We start from the raw sequence: 19,764 nt of genomic DNA, 5'->3' as shown, positions 1-19,764 counted from the left end.
TGTTGCAAAGTTTATATTGATGGAGGGTCTGCAATGTGGTCAAAATCAAACGAGAATTTCGATCACAGGGCAATGAACTGGCTGTTAATATAGGCCTCACTGTGCAAAACACTTCAAGCAACCCCAAAGAGCCATTAACGCAAAATGGCAAAATAGAAAGAATATATCTTATTTAATGTGCCGAGTTAAATTGTATTTGTCGCTTCCTCTTCCTTAAATAGCTTTGTCGCAATTGGCGCACATCAGTTTGTCAGAGTTTCAGTCTTTCAGGTGAGATGTAAAACGTATCTTCAAATATAAATCCATTCGGCAGCTTTTCACCGTCAGTACATAGCGCGGCTTGTGCTTCTTGGAACAGTCTAAACGCTTCCTTCATCGTTACATAATACTGTCGTAAAGGTTCCGCTGTTTTTCATTCTTCGCATTCCACGGCTTAAATCGGAGAAAACTGAAGATACGCTGTCGTGGTGGGCGTTTCTAGCGACGGTGCCAACAAAGGCAGACATTCCCTGGAGTTTTAGGTGCTGCCGGGGAACAGTATAGTTTCCAAAGTGATCGGATAGGACACCTGAACCGCAATGACATGGCAGACACTGGCGGCCGCTTGCCCTTTTGCTGGAGCAAGCGGGGCTAGGAAAAAAAAAAATATCCTATTTCCGAGCTGAAGAATTCGATGTTTGAACTCGTTGGAGCCTGTCACCTGTGGCGGGGTTCGTCGCATGGAATTAGAGAACCCTTTCGGTCGGCACGGCATTGCTACTAAAATCAATACAGCTCGCGACTGCCAGGCGCTAAGAATATTGCAGAATGAAAAGATTCACAATACAATGTTTTAATAAGATCCAATGTAATTATCAGAGTACAACTTGAACGTGTTAAAAGGTGTACTTTTTCGAATACTAAATGAGATAATAAAATGAAGCCATAAGAACTCAAAACCGCAGTAGCATGGCCTGTATATGAAAGAAACATAATGAAAAAACAGCGCTACAGAAGTGGACCTCCGTCCACGTCTGTAGCGCCATCGTACCCGTACCAACTCGCCCAGATGTCTCTTCTATATGAAAGAAGACTGAAAAGTGATTGTTCTAACTGCTGACCGACAGCTATCGTATCTGAACTCGCATACATTTCAGAAAATTACGCGCACCTCACCTGGAGTGATTTTGTGAATAAGATTCCCTAAATAACTCAACACATTGCGGCTGCACCAAGGAAAGAAGCAGGACTGAACGTTTATAATCCTGTTTTTAGGCCAGTTGCGAATCCGGAAATAATCACCTTATACTGGCACCGCTTTTGACTTCATATTCAGTTTTTCATATTCATGACCTAAAATTAGTTGGAAAATAGCAGCTTTTCCTGTTCTAACCGACGTTTTGTCAGTGTTTTCGGGAGTGTTTAAGAGATTGAGTACCTTGCGCTAGGATTAAGAAAAAATGTAGCAAAATTAAAATTGTAAGAAAATAGTCAGTTTCTCTAGAAGTGCACTAGTGCAATTGATGTTCAATATTTATTCACGGTCTGAGATTTTTGAAAATAGCATGATAATTCTCAATCTTGCATATCAAGCCTTGAAAATAAATATTTCGGGTTTCTACTCAGTACGTAAAATTTTCTGCAAGGCTAATCAGATGTGTTGGAATGGCTGGCACAAACTTCAGTACTTTCAGTACACCTAAAACAAACCATGCATGCTTCAGGAACTCTCACGCACACGCTAGCATAATTTGTAACTTTTTTAGCATAGCTCGTATACTAATCTAACTTATTGGCAGGCTAGTTGATGAAAAAGCTTCAGAAGAACAGCTCAAACACAAACACACCATAGAGCGCTGTTCGTGCCACTCTTCTTGTCCGGTGCGTTTGTCTGCGTTTGCGTTGTGCTTTAGAAGAAGTATTGTAATCTTTGTAATTGTCTTCTGTTAGCCAGTTTGTGTGGTCTGCAGCTGTTCGACTCGAAATCTCGGGCACGAGTTGGCTTCCATTCAAGGACGAGGCAAACATATAAGCGTCTCTGGCCCTGCATTACACCACAATGCCATCGGCACATCTCAAACAGCCTTCAACAAGCCCATTTCTCTATCCTATATATACGTTCATTACCGTGTCCCTTTCATTAAACAGGGAAGAGGCCAAAGTTTGCCTAGCATCATCTCACTCGCGAAGCTTTTTGTTCTTTTGATATATTAACTCATAATCCTGTTTTTTTTTTATTTTTTATTTATTTATTTTTATTTCAAGTACCCTCAGGGCCGTTGGCATTAGAGAGGGGAGTGGTTACAGGCATAAATAGAAATTAAACAAAATGGACCAATTGTCGAAAGGTTACAGATGTGGTTAATCATACAATGTTAGCTAAGGCGTCCTTGAAAAGCTGATGATCTTTGATGGTTGCTGTCGGTGCCGGAAGGTGATTTCACTCTGCTGCAGTGCGAGGTAAAAAGGACTGAAAGAAAGCGTTAGTTCTGAAATGGTACACCGACTTTGTAGGCGTGATCTAGTCTTGATGATACGTGATGCGGGTTGAAGTGAAGGGGTTGAAGTGAGAGTTATGATTATTGGCTGACACGTACTGTGAACGGTTAGTAAGATAATATTCAATCCAAGTAAGAAGCTTGCGATCCATGTTCATTAGTTGTAGTTTTTAAAGTAACAGTTTATGACACACTTTGTCAAAAGCCTTGGAAAAGTCGAAAAAAATACAGTCTGTCATTAAACGATTATCAAGAATAAGATTTAGTTTATGTGTGAAGGAAGCGAGCTGTGTTTCGCAGGAGCAAGATTTTCGAAAGCCATGCTGCGAGCTGGAGAAGAATGAGTTAGATTCGAGAAAATTTGCAAGACATGAATGTAGGATGTGTTCTAATATTTTGCACGGGATACTGTTGAGTGAGATAGGTCGGTAATTGAGAGGAGACTGCTGGTTACCCGATTTGTAGAGTGGAATCACCTTACCGACTTTCCAGTAAGTTAATCAGTGACAACAACAATTTCTCTCTCCAAGCTCTGTTGCGGTATGCGTTGCCCTTTACTGTTCGCGGTTACGACTATTATGATTCACCACTCTCTCAGTTTGCACCGTATTGCACAGCACTGATTGGTCGCCTTGCTGTTTTTGTTTCCTTGCTGCGCTGTTATGCCTGCGCGCTGTTTTGTATCTGTGGGTTTTCTGGCATGCTGTTAAAACGCGCGCTGTTATTTAGCTGTGCTATTTTTACACCACGGCTTTTTTTTTCCTTGAGTTGTTTTGTCACTCCGCTGTTTATTTGTGGCCTGTTTTGATGCATGCTGTGTTGTTGTGGGCTGTTCTTTCGTGTCCCCAGCTTATTTTCCTCTTTCCCTCTTAGCATGGGCCGCCAGATGCAGCGATATTCTTTAAAGGCACAGTTAATAGCTTGTGTACTCGCATGCTGCGACGTCATAGAAGAAAGAAACGACTTTTACGGTCGACTGAAAACAACACGTAATGATAACAAAAGCCCTCGTGACCCTAATGACAGTGGCAGCAGATGCAAGGGTAAATTGCGGTACTCACTCACCTTTGGCATACCTTAATAGATAGCTGCGCCCTAACCTCCTGCATATTCCGGCTGGCCGCTCGTGGATTGCATTGTTTAAGTGGCATAAAAGGAAGGGCGGGGCAGAGAGGAAAGAATGGCGCACATGCCATCGCTTTGTGGCGGCCATAATTGTCAGGGGAGAGTAAACCGGTAGGTACGGTCAAAGTATGTGCTTAAATCGGAACAGGTAGACACGACTGGTCTTTACCAATCCGACGAGAACTGCACTGCAGTTTTTACTCTGTAAATGCAATGTTTTTGAGCGTAATAAAAGAGTTCACCACCACCACATTTTCAAAATTCCTAAAAGCAGGTAGTTTGAAAAGAAAAATATACAGGAACTAGCTTAAAATTAAAAGTATTAGTCATTTATTTTTCAATTTGGTCTGTTTTGTGCTTAATGACAAAGCCTAGTTTAAGCAGTGGACAACACGCTTGCGTCTTTAGAATAGCAAACTCACTTTGTGAAACAGATTCGCCATTATTTTTTCAACCAAAACCGAAACTGAGCAATTATACGTGCAGGAAACTCGGTTAAAAATGCGACGTCCACTCCTGGCACGTAGCACACACTGCGGCGCCCAATTCACAGGCGTTAATGCGCAGCGTTGTATTTTACAGCCATGGAGTCACTGCAACCGTCCTATCGGTTTTTGATGTCTAATGCGTTTAGTTTAGGTTTTGCATGGAAAAACGTAGGGCTTCCTGATTGTTAAACTGGGTTGTCCTTTGTTCAAAAACTGGTACGGCATGTATGTGTCTTCGGCTTCGAACTGCCAATTAGGAATACGCACAAAACATTGCTAAATCAAAGAGTTTTTTAGTAAAAATTTTTAATTACGTGTCAAGAGAGAATAATTTTAGAGTAAATTGCACCTGCTACTGCTGTGATTTGTTATTGAAAATAATTCTTGTTTATATTGTAAAATTCCTGTTCTTTGAAATTTTTTAAATGCTCGCTGAAGACCCCGAAATAGAACTTGTTGCTGGGCTAGTTGGTTTGTCTCTTGTTTGCGCTTACTTACCCCGAAATATTTAAGATATGAGATTGCATCACATTCTTGAAATATAAACTTTCGTGAAATAATAAAAAAAAATGTTTCAAAGTAGTTATAACACGTATCATCTGGGAGAATATTTATTTAAAAAATGGCTGCAGTTTAACCCCGCTAATATTAGGAGAAGCGAAAGCGTCGTTTTCCTATGGTTAAGCTGCAGTTTAGACGTGGGAAGGCATGGTTATCCAGCGATGAAATTGCCGAGACAACGAGGTCGAGGACGCCGTCAACTATAAGAGGGAACAGGGCTAATGATGTATATCTGCCGCTTGAGGTCAAAGGTGTAGTGGTGTTATGCTGCTATGTAAGAGTTGTGGTGTAAATGCATTCAAGCCGACAATTTATTAACAATTATTAAAATGCCTAAATAAAGTACGCCCACTAAGGAAGACTTGCGCCGTGTTCGCTGCGGTTTTAAGAACTGTACACTAAGTTTCGCTTTACGAGACAGTAGGCATCCTTTTTTCACTGTCCTTATGATGAAAGCGAAATTGCCTATAGGTCGTTACAGTGGCGTTTTGCCGCGTTTGCGTCAGGCATGTTAGTTATCGAGTCGGCGGTGGTGGCTAAATAAATAAATTGTCTGGTGAATGCCGAGAACGCAACCTACCACTCGTGGCAGGAGCAGATCGTTGACGTGAACATTGCGGTTCCGGGTTTCCAGGAATGCCACCCACGACTTTCCTGAATGCTACCTGCAAGTGCAGTGTCCTTCTCAGCTCTGCAGCCACGCTCAGTCGGCGAGGGCAGTGCAGCAATATCGCAACCGATCCCTGCAGTTAGCGGCTGCATTAAAGCGGCGAGCTATAGGATAGATTCTTGTTGCTTTGCATCCGCTTGTTAGTGTTTCTGTTGCTTTAATAGCAAACCTGGCACGGGACGTCTTGGGCTGTAGCTCGTTAGGGTGTATGTGAGTGGCTCCGCCGCCAGCAGCTATCTTGTATGTATTGCGGCAATCCAAGAGAAGCCCAAGGTTGTGTTATTACCGTCGCAATACCTGCTTTTTTGCAGCCTTGATGAGATCGGACATTCAAAGAATATTGCACTGATGGATTACTGTATTTTTTGAGCGGTTCTGTCATTAAGTTTGCCAAGGCGGTAGTGGTGGCGAGTGCCACACCCAAAGCTGTTTAGCGCGACAGTAGTCTGGGGGCAAAACGTTCAGATAAAAAATGATTAGACTACGAACAGACTATTGTGCCCGAACTGAATAATATAAAATATAAAATACTTAATTTTGTGAATTATCGAAAGTAGTTTGCTAAAAGCATTGTGCTAAATTTGTAGTTTTATTACGAAAGGCTTATTGCACTCTCTGTTTAAAACGGCGCAGCGTGGTTTTGCAGGCCTTGCTTCAGTAATCTCCAAGCAGGCAAGGAACCAGTTTCTTATCGCTGTCATCTCGCTGCCGTATCGCCGTCTAATGTTACTTCGCTTGTCTCCAAATTTGCGGGTAGTGAAGTCTTCATCTTCAGCGCTAGTTGCTTCTCAGTCACTGCATTTTTGTTGGTGCGATACTTCCCCGTTTTTTTTTAGTCTGTTTCAGCAAGCGTGAAATCTTTTGGCGTCGTGTGGTAGGCTTCTTTCTTCTCTTGAAGCCCCAAGCGCTTCAAGAGAAGAAAGTTCTCTTTTTCGTAAAGAGCTATTTTTCGTAAGCGCTTGGCGCTTACGAAAAAGGGCTCGCGGCATGCGAAATACTGATGCATCGCAGCTCATAGTGACGACGCGAACTTTACCGTCGGTGTTCCACTACATTGCTTTCAGTCAGGCATTCAAACGTAAGTCCTTGTCTTCCTGTGTAGCCTGCTTTACTTACGAGCATTGGTCACTGCTATATACTGCTCAGCAGAGACATTAGTCTCCCAACCAAGATCCGTATAACTCGTGCTATGGTCTTTCCAGTTGTGATGTATGGATGCGAGAGTTGGATTGTGAAAAAGGCTGACCGCCGAAGAATTGACGCGTTTGAATTGTGGTGCTGGCGAAGACTCTTGAGAGTTCCTTGGACTGCCAGAAGATCAAATCAGTCGATATTGTCGACTATAAACCCTGACTGCTCATTGGAGGGTCAAATTCTAAAGTTAAAGCTCAGCTACTTTGGTCATCTGATGAGAAGAGAGGATTCGCTGGAGAAAGATTTGATGTTGGGAAAGGTTGAGGGTCGCCGGAGAAGAGATAGGCAGCTAACGCGATGGTTAGATGGCATCCTCGAGGCACTGCAGATGAAGTTATGTGATGTTAGGAAGATAGTGAGAGACCGGAAAGCGTGGCGTGACATGGTCCATAGGGTCACAAAGAGTCGGACACGACTGAACGACTGAACTGAACTGATATACTGCACGGTGCTGGTTTAGTGGTACATTTTGTTGGTGTGCTTTATCGTTCTATTTGTGCGGCTGGTATAATAAAGCAGAAATAGAACCGTGCTTGTCCGGCGCTGCAAATTGGACTGTTGTACCAGTACCTTACAAGATATGTCTTGCTTATTCATTTCTTTCATACTGCAGATCATTGTACAGATCCAAGCAGAACAAATACACAAGTAGTTATTACAAATACAAAAGCGCAAAGCAAAATGAACAAAATAAACAAAATGAAATATGCAGCGTGACTAGGAGCTGTCAGTCATTGCGCAGGAAAATTCTACTCTGCTATGGTACGTGGGAAAAAGGAAAATTTTAATGTGTCACTTCGAGCAAGGTATGGAGTAAGGGCGCTGGGATGATGGTGACGTTTAGGGTGTGTAGAGCGTGTAGTTAAAAAAGGATAATAGGGTGCACGATCAAGTACCAGCTTGTTATTTATGAGTAGGGAAAGGAATTCTTGACGGATATTTTTTCTTCGTGTGTCAAGGGGTTAGATATTGTTAATATTCATTAGCTCAGAGGGAGAATTAAACGGCGAAAACTTGGAATAAATAAATCTTACGGCTTTTCTTTGAATTCTTTCAAGATTTTAACATCGGTTTTAGTATAAGGGTCCCACATCACGCATGTATAGTCGAGCTTAGGCCTGAGTAATTAATTATAGGCGAGTAATTTAACTTCAGCGGGAGCTTTCGATGGTTTGTTTCGCAGAAAACATAGCTTGCGAAATGCGAACGAGCGGATATTCGCAACATGTGCATTCCAAGACAGGTTGTTAGTTAATGGTACACTTCATCATCATCAGCCTGATTATACCCACTGCAGGGCGAAGGCCTCTCCCATATTTCTCCACTTAACCCGGTTCTGTGCTAGCTGCATCCACTTGACCCCTGCGAACTTCTTAATCTCATCCGCCCACCTAACTTTCTGCCGCCCCCTGCTACGCTTTCCTTCCCTTGGAATCCAGTTTGTTACCCTCAGCGACCATCGGTTATCCTCTCTTCGCACTACATGTCCTGCCCATGTCCATTTCTTCTTCTTAATTTCCACTAGAATGTCGGTAACTTGAGTTATTTCTCTGGCCCAATCTGCACGCTTCCTATCTCTTAATGTTACCCCTACAATTTTTCATCATCGACGGTACCGGAACCATGGAAGAATGCAAACATTATCCTCATTCACAAGAAAGGGGACTCTAAGGACCTTAGAAATTACAGACCAATCAGCTTACTGTCTGTTACGTATAAGGTATTTACTAAGGTAATCGCTAATAGAATCAGTACAACCTTAGACTGCAATCAAGCAAAGGATCAAGCAGGGTTTCGGAAACGGTACTCTACTATCGATCATATCCGTACCATCAATCAGGTGATAGAAAAATACTCGGAATATAACCAGCCCTTATACATAGCATTCATTGATTACGAAAAAGCATTTGACTCAGTTGAAACCTCGGCGGTGATGCAGGCATTGCGAAATCAGGGGGTAGACGAGCCGTACGTGAAAGTGCTGGAAGATATATATAGTGGCTGCACAGCAACTATAGTTCTGCATAAAGAAAGTAACAAAATTCCCATAAAGAAAGGTGTTAGGCAAGGAGACACAATCTCCCCAGTACTATTCACAGCTTGTTTAGAGGAAGTATTCAGAGACTTGGAATGGGAGCAGTTAGGGATAAGGGTAGATGGAGAGTACCTCAGTATTCTGCGATTTGCTGATGACATTGCTTTGCTAAGCAACTCGGGGGATGAACTGGAAATAATGATTGATGACCTAGACAGAAAAAGTAGAAAGGTAGGCTTGAAAATGGTACACTTAGGTATTTAAAATTGGATACTTCATATAATGGTGGTTTCACAAGGTGATACCTGTGAAGAAACATATTTTTTTTACGTGTCACGCAAAGGAAATAGGTCTTTTCTTTATATATGACCATGTCTCATTTCCAGCACCAGGCAAGGTAGAGAAATCTCAAGATCAATTTGGTGAATAGAACATCTAATATCCCGGTACAGCACGAAGTCATTTGCAAACAAACGAATCTCCACGCCAGCAACAACTGTTTAAACATTATCATTAATATAAATAAGAAATAATAATGGCCCGAGTACACTCCCTTGTGGCATTTCAGAAGTGACTGCAACATCGTCCGATTCCTCTCCGTTAATTGATACATACTGTTTGCGGTTTGTTAAATAGTCTGAAATTCAACTAACCAACATGTCAGGAAGGCCAATTGTTTTAAGTTTCACAATTATTTTTCATGAGGGACTTTATTAAATGCTTTACTGAAATGTAGATAAATGAAGGGGAAATGAGGGTGCTTGTTATAATACATAAAGGAAAGAAGCCAACAGTCGGCGAGGCCAAGGAAAGCATTGGGGATTATGTTTTATGTCTTTATTTTTTTAATTTTTACTTGGATAATCACAGAAATGAGTAATGTAATCATCTTAGGGGAAATATAATTAAACACAAAGTAGAAGAAAAAACAACGTGCCGAGTGAGTGAGTGAAAAACTTAAGTATATTTAAGGAAGGGGGATGTGTAGGTGGGGTCCCTAGTCCGGTACTCCAGCGGCTGCCGCTGCTACCCGCGCACGTGTCACGAGGGCCCGTTGGGCCTCTAGTCCAGAGCTGGATAGGGCAGCCTCCCACCCCTCAATTGTTGGCACTGCGTTCGGATCATCTGGAGGATTGTGTGGGCAGGTCCACACCATGAATGAATACGTGCCGATGGTGGGGACCGAACCCGGTCGCCACCATCGGCACGTTGTTTTTTTCCATCGGCACGTTGTTTTTTCCATCCCACCATCGGCACGTTGTTTTTTGGCACAGTGGTAACGGCTAAAGCCGTGTGTTACTTGAGAGAATCAGACGCCGGAGACCAGAAAACCAGTTTGGGTGGGTCGTCAAAATTTTCAAATAATTAATAATTACTTAATAAACAAATAATTAATTATAATTATTTGGTTCATCAATTCATTCATTAATATACCGTATTTTCGAGAGAAAAAAAACTGAATGGCCTTATCATAAAGCCAAATCAGCAGCTTGACGGGGCTTAGGAGACCGTGTTTCAGTGTTTCGTTTTCTCCACGCGCCTAAAAGGAAGCTTTATGGCACATTGCTATGTCATGCGCACAACGCCCAAAGGAGTTAATATAGCGAGACAATAAAAAACTGTGACTAAAATTATGCTGCATTCATATTTCGTAATCAGGGAACTTGAAGAAAATCTTGGGATGCGATAAACTGTGGTGTCAATAGATCAATAGAGAGGGCTTCTGATACCGCTTCCTATGAATTAGGCTGTCAAAAAAAACGCACATGATATTTCACTTGCATCGGCTAGTGGAAACAAGAAAGTGTCAATAATTCAAACATGTAGTTTCGTTACACGATGTCACCGCAGAGAGCGCAAAGTGCTCGGCTTGGCTGGTTGGCTGTGGATATTTTCTATCGTTTTGCCTTGGATGTGATTCTTACTTATTATCTTCACTACACTTTCACGCTTTACATTATTTTGTCATGACTCTCTTCCCCCCTGTCTTTTTTTGTCTCTACTTTTCCTGATCAACCCTTATGCCATTCCTAACTCTCTTTCTGTTATTTATTCATCTGCTCTTTAATGATCTCCACAAACCTTTCTCTTCTAAATAATTATCAGTTCCCTGTTGTGGTTGAGCATTTATATCTCTTCGCCGCAACGCATGCGCCATAAATGTTTTCTTTATGATGTACATTATGGCTCTCGTAGATCAACTATTGCGCCACACACTTAGTATCGTTTTAATTTCTCACACACGTAATCACCTTAGGGAGCGTTGAATGTTTGATAAGACGAAGCTCTGCTGAAGTCTCACGGAGGCGCTAGGCTGTTAAGCTTAGCTCTGCAAGTATTTTATTCTCATTTCTTTCATATCTGCTCTAACTATTGCGCTATTATGCCTCAAATTGCTTCGACTATTGATATCTTTCCCTTTCCCTCTTTGCTACTAATTTTTCCTCTCGTTCTCCTGTTTTTCTTTTCAATTTCTTCTGAGATTCCCTGGCATGAAATAGATCTTCCTGTCCTCCCTCGCATTCTCCCTTGGTGTTGTTGTGCTCTTTATGTTTTATAAGTGGGAAAACATTGCTTTCCTCATGAGGGACGTTACCGAAGCGGGCCATCTGAGCTTTTCCTCAATAATAAAAAATGGCGTCCACGCCAGGATAAGAAACACTATCCATCCGTGTGCCAGCCGAGCTCAGACCTCCTGCGAACTTGTCCATATGCCTCCTTGTCTTGCGTAAGGATGCCGGAGGGCTGTAAGGCAAATAATGATAACTATATAATAAATGTAACACAAATCAGAATAAGTCATGAAAAAAGCCATATACATTATACAGTATAAGAATTGCGCAGCAGCAGCAGAAATAATCAGGCTTTCGCACTCCTCCACTGCAGGTTCTGCTGTGTTTAATATTCTTTTTTTCTTCTTTACACGTACTTTGTTATGTGGTGCTGCTCAGTTGTTTTATCGCATGTTTAGAGGTGAAATCAACTTATGTATACCAGGGCAAAAAAACTTCGAAATCACTTTTTCTATCGCATCACCCTAACCCCTCCTATCGCCCATCATCCCATCAACAGACTCGAAACGAACCATATAACTGCATGCGAAATATAGTACCCGTTCAAATTTCACTGTTCTGCTTGTGCACGGCATATAACTATGGACATGTTGTCGTTATTATTATTAAAAAGTTACAGTAAAATACTACTCAGTACGGAGTGAGTGCAAAACCAACGAAGCTTCATCCAGACGCCGCGTCTGCGTCTCCCCGCCGGTTGCTGTACGCTTTTTGTAATGCCCGTTACAGGATTCATAGTTCTTGTGTTTTAATAAGATTCTTGTGTTCTTGTGTTTTAACAACTCACAAAAACACGCTTCCACAGCATTTTCGTCACGTAAAAGAACATGCTGGAGCGCAGTTGGCGGTTCAGAAAGATAATAAATTTGATCAAGGGGGCGCCGCTACGATTACGCGCGCCTTCACTCATTAAGAGTGAACTGTGTGTGGAGAAAATGAGTACATCGGGACAAGGAGGCGTAGCAACGAACGCCGTCGTTCACCTAGTCGCTTCGTTGACAACCCCGACAACCTCCAGTCAAGCGAAGAAGCCAAACGACATGCAATAGCGACATTCACGCTGGCAACCGCGTGTGCGCGCTCTGGCGTGGCAAACACGCCCGTAACGCGTCTAAGCCATATTTTGCACCTAGTCTGCATAGTTTCTTACATATCGCAAATTGAGCCAAGGTTTTAAAAACGAAAGTCACTTCTGACGAGAATGAGTCCAGACGCATAATGATGGCATTGATATAAAATTAATGAGGCTGTGAAGAGGAAGAAGTGCACAATGAACATGCCAGTCAGTGTCATCGTGATCGCTCGAGATCGTGAACATCGTGAACAACGCGAGATTGTTCACGTCCAGCGTCTCAAACCCTATTACGACCCTGCCGTCTTGCTCACGCCGTAAGTCGCCAGGATGTCTCCTCTTCGTCCCGCGGGTAATTGTGAAGAGGAAGAAGTGCACAATGAACATGCCAGTCAGTGTCATCGTGATCGCTGCGCGTGCTGGATCTGACTGTGTTCGCTGCCGCTGTATTCGCCGCTGATCTGCTCAGTCCTGCTGATCAAGTCCTGTTGATCTGCTGAATAAACCCCCCATTCTTACAAGGCTAACTTTATCTTTCGTTTGCAATCTGGACTACTGAGTTTAATTACTCATATTTTATATTAAGTATTGGCTGCAGAAGCTAAGTACGATACACGAAGGTCCAGAGCACCTTCAGAAATCTTTGAATAAGTTGTGTTGTGGTACGATATATATCACGTGGTCTTTTCTTACGCGTCCCAGTGTACGCCAGAGAAAATATAAAAAAGCCAAGTGATGGGGCGCTCACGAACTGTTACTGTGCTTCTGAAACGAGTTGTAGACGAACAAGGTCAGTGCGAGCGGGGTTACCGGAAAGGAGCAGGGCTTTGCACAGGTACTAGCTATATGAGCCTCCGGCTTTCGTTACATAGTGGCGTAAATACATGCTATTTGCCGAACGTACACATTAAGGGCAGTTTTCTTATTTGCCTCCCAGTCTTGGACGTACTATCGTTTCCGCGATGCTCATTGAGCAGAACGCACTTTCGTCGTCATCTGACGGGAAAGGGAGGTCTGTCAGAAGCCCTTAGTTTCCAGGAAACGTGTACACAGCGACCTACTTGGTTCATGCATTGCACGTTCGAGGGAAGCATAACAGCGGTGTGTAAGCACTCCGTCACGTGGCTTCTTTCATTTCTTATTTCACGGTCTCTTAAACGCGTGAAAAAAAAAAAAGAAAGCTCAAATGAGAAATCCTTGTGTAGAAATTATTTGATTGATAGGTTTCTGAAGGTTCTCAACAATATCGTGTACCACACTTGAGGTCTGCAGCCGATACTTAGAGCTTAGTAGTTAAACATAACTAGTCAGTAATCGGGAAAAATGCAATTCTGTATGGCCTATTTTTAATTTTTCATCATTTGGCGCCGTACATTTTTTATGCGCAGTCTTTGGCTTGTCTCTGCTTTGTATTTTTCTGTGACAATTGTTATGTTGTTCTGCATCTTTCAGTGAGCATTCTAGATTATTGCATAACAATTGCAAGTTTTCTTTGAAAACGTATATAGATATCAAATATTAAGTGGGTGCATAATTATGTTCTTAGCAATGATGTGTCAGTATAATGTTAACACAGATAATCCCGTTACAGCCACGTAGCGCAAGTATATAGTTTAAAATAATTTTCAACATATCGCCTGGGTCAACCTACACTATTGCCAACTATACACAACCGGTGCTATGGGCCTCTAAAGCAACTTTTATTCTATTTTTATTGTTCTTCACGTCTACTTGGGCAAATTTTCCTTGCAGCCTTACTACTCATCAATGATGCTCCCAGATGAGGCAGCACGCACCAAACTTTGGTTTTTCATTAAAAAAAATCGAACAGCAAATTAATGGCCTCGGTTTAAAACACACACGGGGCAGCACTGTACTGAGCTACACTAACCCAGTAACGTTGTGCATGATATAGGGCCCTTCATGGCGTCCGGCTAGTATTGAAATTACAAAAATCGATGCGCTCGCCTGATAATAGGGGTCACGGGCGCGACGGATGCGGAGACACTATTTAAATTAACTTTCCTTTCGCGAGAACAAGTAGGGGACAGTAGCAAAGAAGGTGTCGTCGTCTTAATGTCGACGGTTAGATGAAACCAAAACCATAACTGAGGCCAGATATGCCGGAACCGCATCAGCTGCTTGGCGTAATAACACTGCGAGGACAGCTCCGTCCCAGGGAGAGCTGTCTCCGCGTGTAGTTCCGGTAACTCTTGATGTAATACACAGTATATGATTACCAGTAAGCCGGTCATTACCCGGGCTCTATGAACGCACGATTTATAGCCCTATATGTATAGAGAAGAAGGCCAGGCCTAAGGAAAACGCATGCTGTACACTAAGGCAGAAGTGTCTTGCAACATGCGACAGATTGTTTAGACTACTATTATGAAAGGAATTAGGTGAAAACCCTCTTGCAGACACACGCATAATATTTCCTAGCCACTTAATGCTCTCACTAAAATGCTTCTCTAATAACAAGAAATCAGGCAAACACGCGGCCTCTGCACGTGTGCGGACTGTTTTTCTCATACGCGGATATGGTAACTCAGAGTATTCATTATGGGGAAGCGGTGGGCGCATTGAGGGGGAGGGGCAGAGTAGAGGGGGACCTGTGAAGACAGTGCGTCATCAGCGAAGCTAGCGAAGGTACAAAGGAAATGAATGAAATACAGGTGCTTCAACGTCTGGATGTCACTAGGCTTTTCGTCAGAAACAAAGCCCCCAAGGAACATTTTGGCAGTGCGGTTGCGACTCGCCTAGGTCTAAACCAGACCTTGCCATTCTTCCTTCATTCAGCGGTCTGCGCACAGTCTGCGGCAGGGCGATCATACTTGACAGTGCAGAGACGGCGAAATCTTGATTATCAGCAAAAAGCTCCCTAGTTCTTGATTAATTGCAGCGTGGTGGTGTGTTCCTGAGAAAAGAAGATATTTTGCTGATTTTTCTTATCTATATGAACTTCTCTGCAATTTATAGTCCGAAGGCTGCTGTCCACAATGCATTCGCCGCCGGCGACAAGAAGATGTTGCCTCAGCTTCCATCCAAAGACGTTGTCCGTGCTCGTGTCAGTGTGCTTTCTGCTGCTGGTCGTCCCAGGTCAGCTGTGTGCAGCAAAAAATGCTACAACGACCGAGTTCAAACGCGGACAGTCATCGGCACTCCTGCGAGCTGTAAGGTCAGCGGCCTCGGAAGATGACTGGGACAGCTACTCGCAAGCACTGCGAGACGTCGCGGCCTGCGGCATGAGCGCCATACCGATGTCAATACGGATGAAACTGCTGGGCGCGGAGATCCGTCCGGAATGCAGCGTCGCCTTGCTTCGGATCATGCGCGCTTTCCAGAACCTGGAGCCGTGGGCGCTGAGACGTGAGTAACTAATTAATCCGGATGTTGAATTTTTTCTTTCCTTTATTGAAGGAATGAAGGCAGCCAGGGGAAAAAAAAAAAACTGAGGATCAAAGGCTTCTGCACAGATAGAATGGGGGTTTACCACAAAGACGGCCTCCGTTTGTCAAAGGTCTGTTTACAAGGAAAAGAGCCCTGAAGCTGATATTCATTTAGCTATAATGTAGCCATTATAGGAGGGTACGTGTGCATTCTTTGCAATTAAAATTTTTTTGTTTAACATTACAAGCACAACGCATTTGCTAAAACCAAAGAAATGTCGACCTCTTTTCTGGCCCCTTTATAATTCTTTTTTTCTTGAAATAGGCTTTAAGAATGCTCATTGTTGTATACGATTTGCCAGCCTCGTATTGAGGAACCAGTACAGATATAATTAAAAACAGCACTCTTGTCAGATCAAAATAAAATTATGCTTTCGCCAGGAACATTGCTTTCCTATGACAAAGCGCACTAGGTCTACTGGTAGCAAGTGCATACCACAGCTGCAAGTTTCAATTCAGGAACTCCTTATAGATGTAATGCAGTAGTATGCGACATTATGTTTTGTGAAGAGTTCTATACTGTGAAGCTATAGTTTTGTCACTGGATGTTAGCAAGATATAATGTTCTACCAGAATTTGTTTTTGACATTTTTTTTTTATTTTGATGGCCTGGCCTCAATGGCTCAAAGCACAGAGCAGCGGTAGATTGTGGGAGTCAAAAGTGTTGTTTGAATCAAGATTGCGGAAGCCGCTTTTTGATTTAGGCGAAAAATCAACGCACCAGTCTAATGCGCGATGTCGGTACGCGTTAAAAGAGCGCGGGTACTCGAAATTTCCACAGCCCTCCACTGCGGCTTCTTTCATGGTCGGAGTTGCTTCCACAAAGCATAAACTAAACCAGATTTTATACTGTGACTAAATGTTGAAAAATATCTGTTAACATCGCTATCCTCCTTAATTAATAAAGATGCGCGTGGGATACCCATGACTCATCGGAAGAGCCAGCAACAAAATAATTGGTTAACGACGATGGCAATCTAACGCTTCGAACAGTTGGAAACAGCCGCTGCCAGCCTATACGAGTACTACGCCTGATTCCATGCGGTGAATCCTGCAAAATAAACCGGTCCACCGGCGTCATATACCATTTCAAACCGGATGTCTCAATGGGGGCCTACGTTCCAGGCATGGACTTTGTTCGAGTGGAATTTGGGATTCCTCTGCTATTTACCGCGATTAAAGAATAAGACACGTTAAAAAGAAACCCTCAGGTCGTGCAAACAACGTAGCCATGAGGCGCCGAAACAAAAACAACCAAAAACTTAACTCGCCAGCTGCACCTATACTGAGGGGAGTTTTATCTGTTTTATATTGCTTATTTTGTTGGGGGAGGTAAAGCTTTGATCATTCAGGTTTTCTTCTTCCCGTCTTTTATGCATTCAATCTCAATTGAGATCCAATTTTGAAATGTCGAATGATGCACGAAAACAGGGTACTAGCAGTTGTGAAAGAAAACCTACTCTTCTTTTTTTCTTGTTTATTTTTTCTTTCTCTCTTTCTCTACATTACTAATTTCCATTACAAAAAATTAAGGAGGCACAGATAAAAACAGCCCGTATGCAGGTTGGAAGCCCCTTGGCATCTTTTAAATTTAGCAGCTAGAAAAAGGGCGATGCTCAAACTAGATCGTGACACTGAGAATTAAAGTCCACTTTTAAACTATGAAGGTAAGTTCAGCATTTCATAGTAAAATCAAGTATGCACGTTACCTTTCACGGGAGAAATAACGCAGACGCTGTTAAGAAGAAAGGAAAAAGAAATACGTTACATTTATTAAAAACATATGCTTACAGGCATATAGGATCGCAGAAAAGGCTTAAATGGGCAGTCTACTGCAGGAGACGAGTACAAAAATATTGCCATAGTCTGGTAGATCTTACCGTTTGGTGGCCGTATCGACGAAATAACTCGGGGTTCCATTAGAAATTTGTAATGAAAATAGTACATGAAAGTAACGTTTTAGCAAATAGTGCTGGCATATATATGGTGTCATTTCGTTGCTATTTCAGTGTAATCGATTTGTAATATTTGAGGTGAATGTACCACAATGTAGGACTATACCAAAGCATCATGCAGACAGGTCTTCATACCAATTTAAGCGAGGCTAATTTATTTTTTTTTCGATAATTGCAGCTACTTTGATTCTTTAATCCTATCTAATGCGCTCAAAACAAAACCTACACAACAAAAGACGCAGCCGTGCCTGCAAGCTGCAATGCAATCGGCGAAAAAGATTTCTACTGTCTGCTGAGACATCACGGGGGTTCATTCAGTTCATTCATTTCATTCTATTTTAAGTTAGTTTGGTAGACTCAATTACAATTTTAACCAAATTTGCGCCTGTTAGTTAATAAAATCCTACGCACGAGACTCGAGCGGCGCGACCGTGGCTGCGTTCGTAGAGCTGCATAGAGTTACAGTACTAACTGCATGTCGTGTCCACAACGTCAGTGTTCGAAGAACTCTAGTGAAAAACTGAGACTGCCATAATAAAAAAGTAAGTTTTAAATGCTTCTGCCATGTTTCTCAGATCCATAGCCAGGTATTCGTAAATTTAGGATGGAATTCACCAATAAAGCAAGAAAAAAAAAAGTTTTGAAAACGTCAGAAGACTGTCCCTTTAAATTACGACGTGTTGACATTTCAGATATCAATGATTGTTTAAGATAGCGTGAGAAATAAAGTGCGTAAATTATTCTCAGTCATTAGCTTTTTTTAAATTTTTTTCCTGTGATATACGGTCCCAGGCTTCTCTGCTGCGTTTACTTCAGGCAGATAAACTATGAGACGACTTGGCACTTTCGGCTGAAATAATATTGTTCGTTTGTCCTAAATTGAACCTCACCTACGTGCCTGTTCGTGAAAAAGCAATAAATATTTCTTAATTGGCATTTTCCTAGGACAGGGTCGGTGTTTTAAATGTGCGATGCAATCAAATATAAATCTTATCAGTTAATACCTAATAAATAAGTGCAAGGTAACTGAAGCCTATCGTGAAAGCAATGTTTACTTAGCCGTACGATCAACATCAACAAAATCTGCAATTATTAACATTTAACACCCGCTATTATTGAAATCTGGTTGCCTTTTTTTTTTTTCACCCCATAGGAAACCGTAATTATTGCGTAAGTAAACCATAACTGTATCATGCAGCATTTTATAAGAAGTAAGGAAGACGTGCTTGTTGCGATTTAACGCCCCCTTGTACTGGTTCAGTTATTAAGGACTCACCTGGCGTGGGTCCTAGCTAAGCAACTCGGGGGATGAACTGCAAGAATGATTGGTGATCAGACAGGCAAAGTGGAAAGGTAGGCTTGAAAATCAATATGCAGAAGACTAAGGTAATTTTCAACAGCCTCGGGAAGAAACAGCAGTTTACGTTAGGTAGCGAAGCACTGGAAGTAGTAGGCGAATATGTCTACTTAGGACAGGTAGCAACCGCTACCACTTCTCAATTATCCGCAACTGCTGAGGACACGATTTTGCGGGCGCGGTCTGCGGACAAGATCTGCGAACATAGCGAAGTAACGCTTTCGCGTTAAAATACATTCTGCATTAACGGGCACCTAAACTGGCTAGAAAAGCATCACACAGCAGCAGTTCAACGCGCGTTATCCCACTTTCTGCGTCACTGTCAAGAGGTGGCGCCACGATATGTCCTCGCGCCATCTAGATATCCACAATAAACTCAAAAACATCATTCTCCATAGAAGGGAAAACAATAGACGAAAAGAGGTGTGTAAAGAGAATTTATTGGGTACATACATACATACAAAAACGCACATTACTCGCAGACCAAAGCACTATACAAAGCACTATATGGTACATACACATATTAAACTGAAAAACATGATTCCCCAGAGGGGGGAAAACAATAGAAGGGGAGGGGGGTTCTAATAATGGACGACATGCATCTCAAGTCTGCTCCCCCGTACAACATAGAAGCGCGTGTGCCAGCGCTGTAGAACGCGTCTCGCCATCCGTTTCTAACTGTCCAGACAGATACTTCCAGATGACGACGCGTAGCCTCTGCAAGGCTGGGTACATTGCTCGGGCGGGAGTGCGGCGCGCCTCAGCGTGGCACCTGCGACGTGAAAACACAAATAGAACAACAGTGAAC

At 42.5% G+C, this 19,764-nt stretch overlaps 1 protein-coding gene across 1 annotated transcript in view; it reads left to right on the top strand.

Moving 5' to 3' along the window:
• The first annotated feature begins 15,176 nt into the window (after positions 1-15,176).
• Positions 15,177-19,764, top strand: part of LOC146178709 (nose resistant to fluoxetine protein 6-like) — a 55,395-nt gene continuing 50,807 nt past the window's right edge. The window contains exon 1 of the mRNA XM_084580016.1: positions 15,177-15,564. Coding sequence (XP_084436142.1) covers positions 15,195-15,564 — 370 coding nt within the window. The 5' untranslated portion in view covers positions 15,177-15,194. The remainder of the gene's footprint in view (positions 15,565-19,764) is intronic.

This window comes from Amblyomma maculatum, chromosome 9, assembly GCF_055883805.1.
Source record: "Amblyomma maculatum isolate TAMU_Amacu chromosome 9, ASM5588380v1, whole genome shotgun sequence".
In the NCBI taxonomy this organism is placed as follows: domain Eukaryota; kingdom Metazoa; phylum Arthropoda; class Arachnida; order Ixodida; family Ixodidae; genus Amblyomma; species Amblyomma maculatum.
Note: the sequence above shows the minus strand (reverse complement) of the source record. Positions and strands in the feature narration are given on the sequence as shown.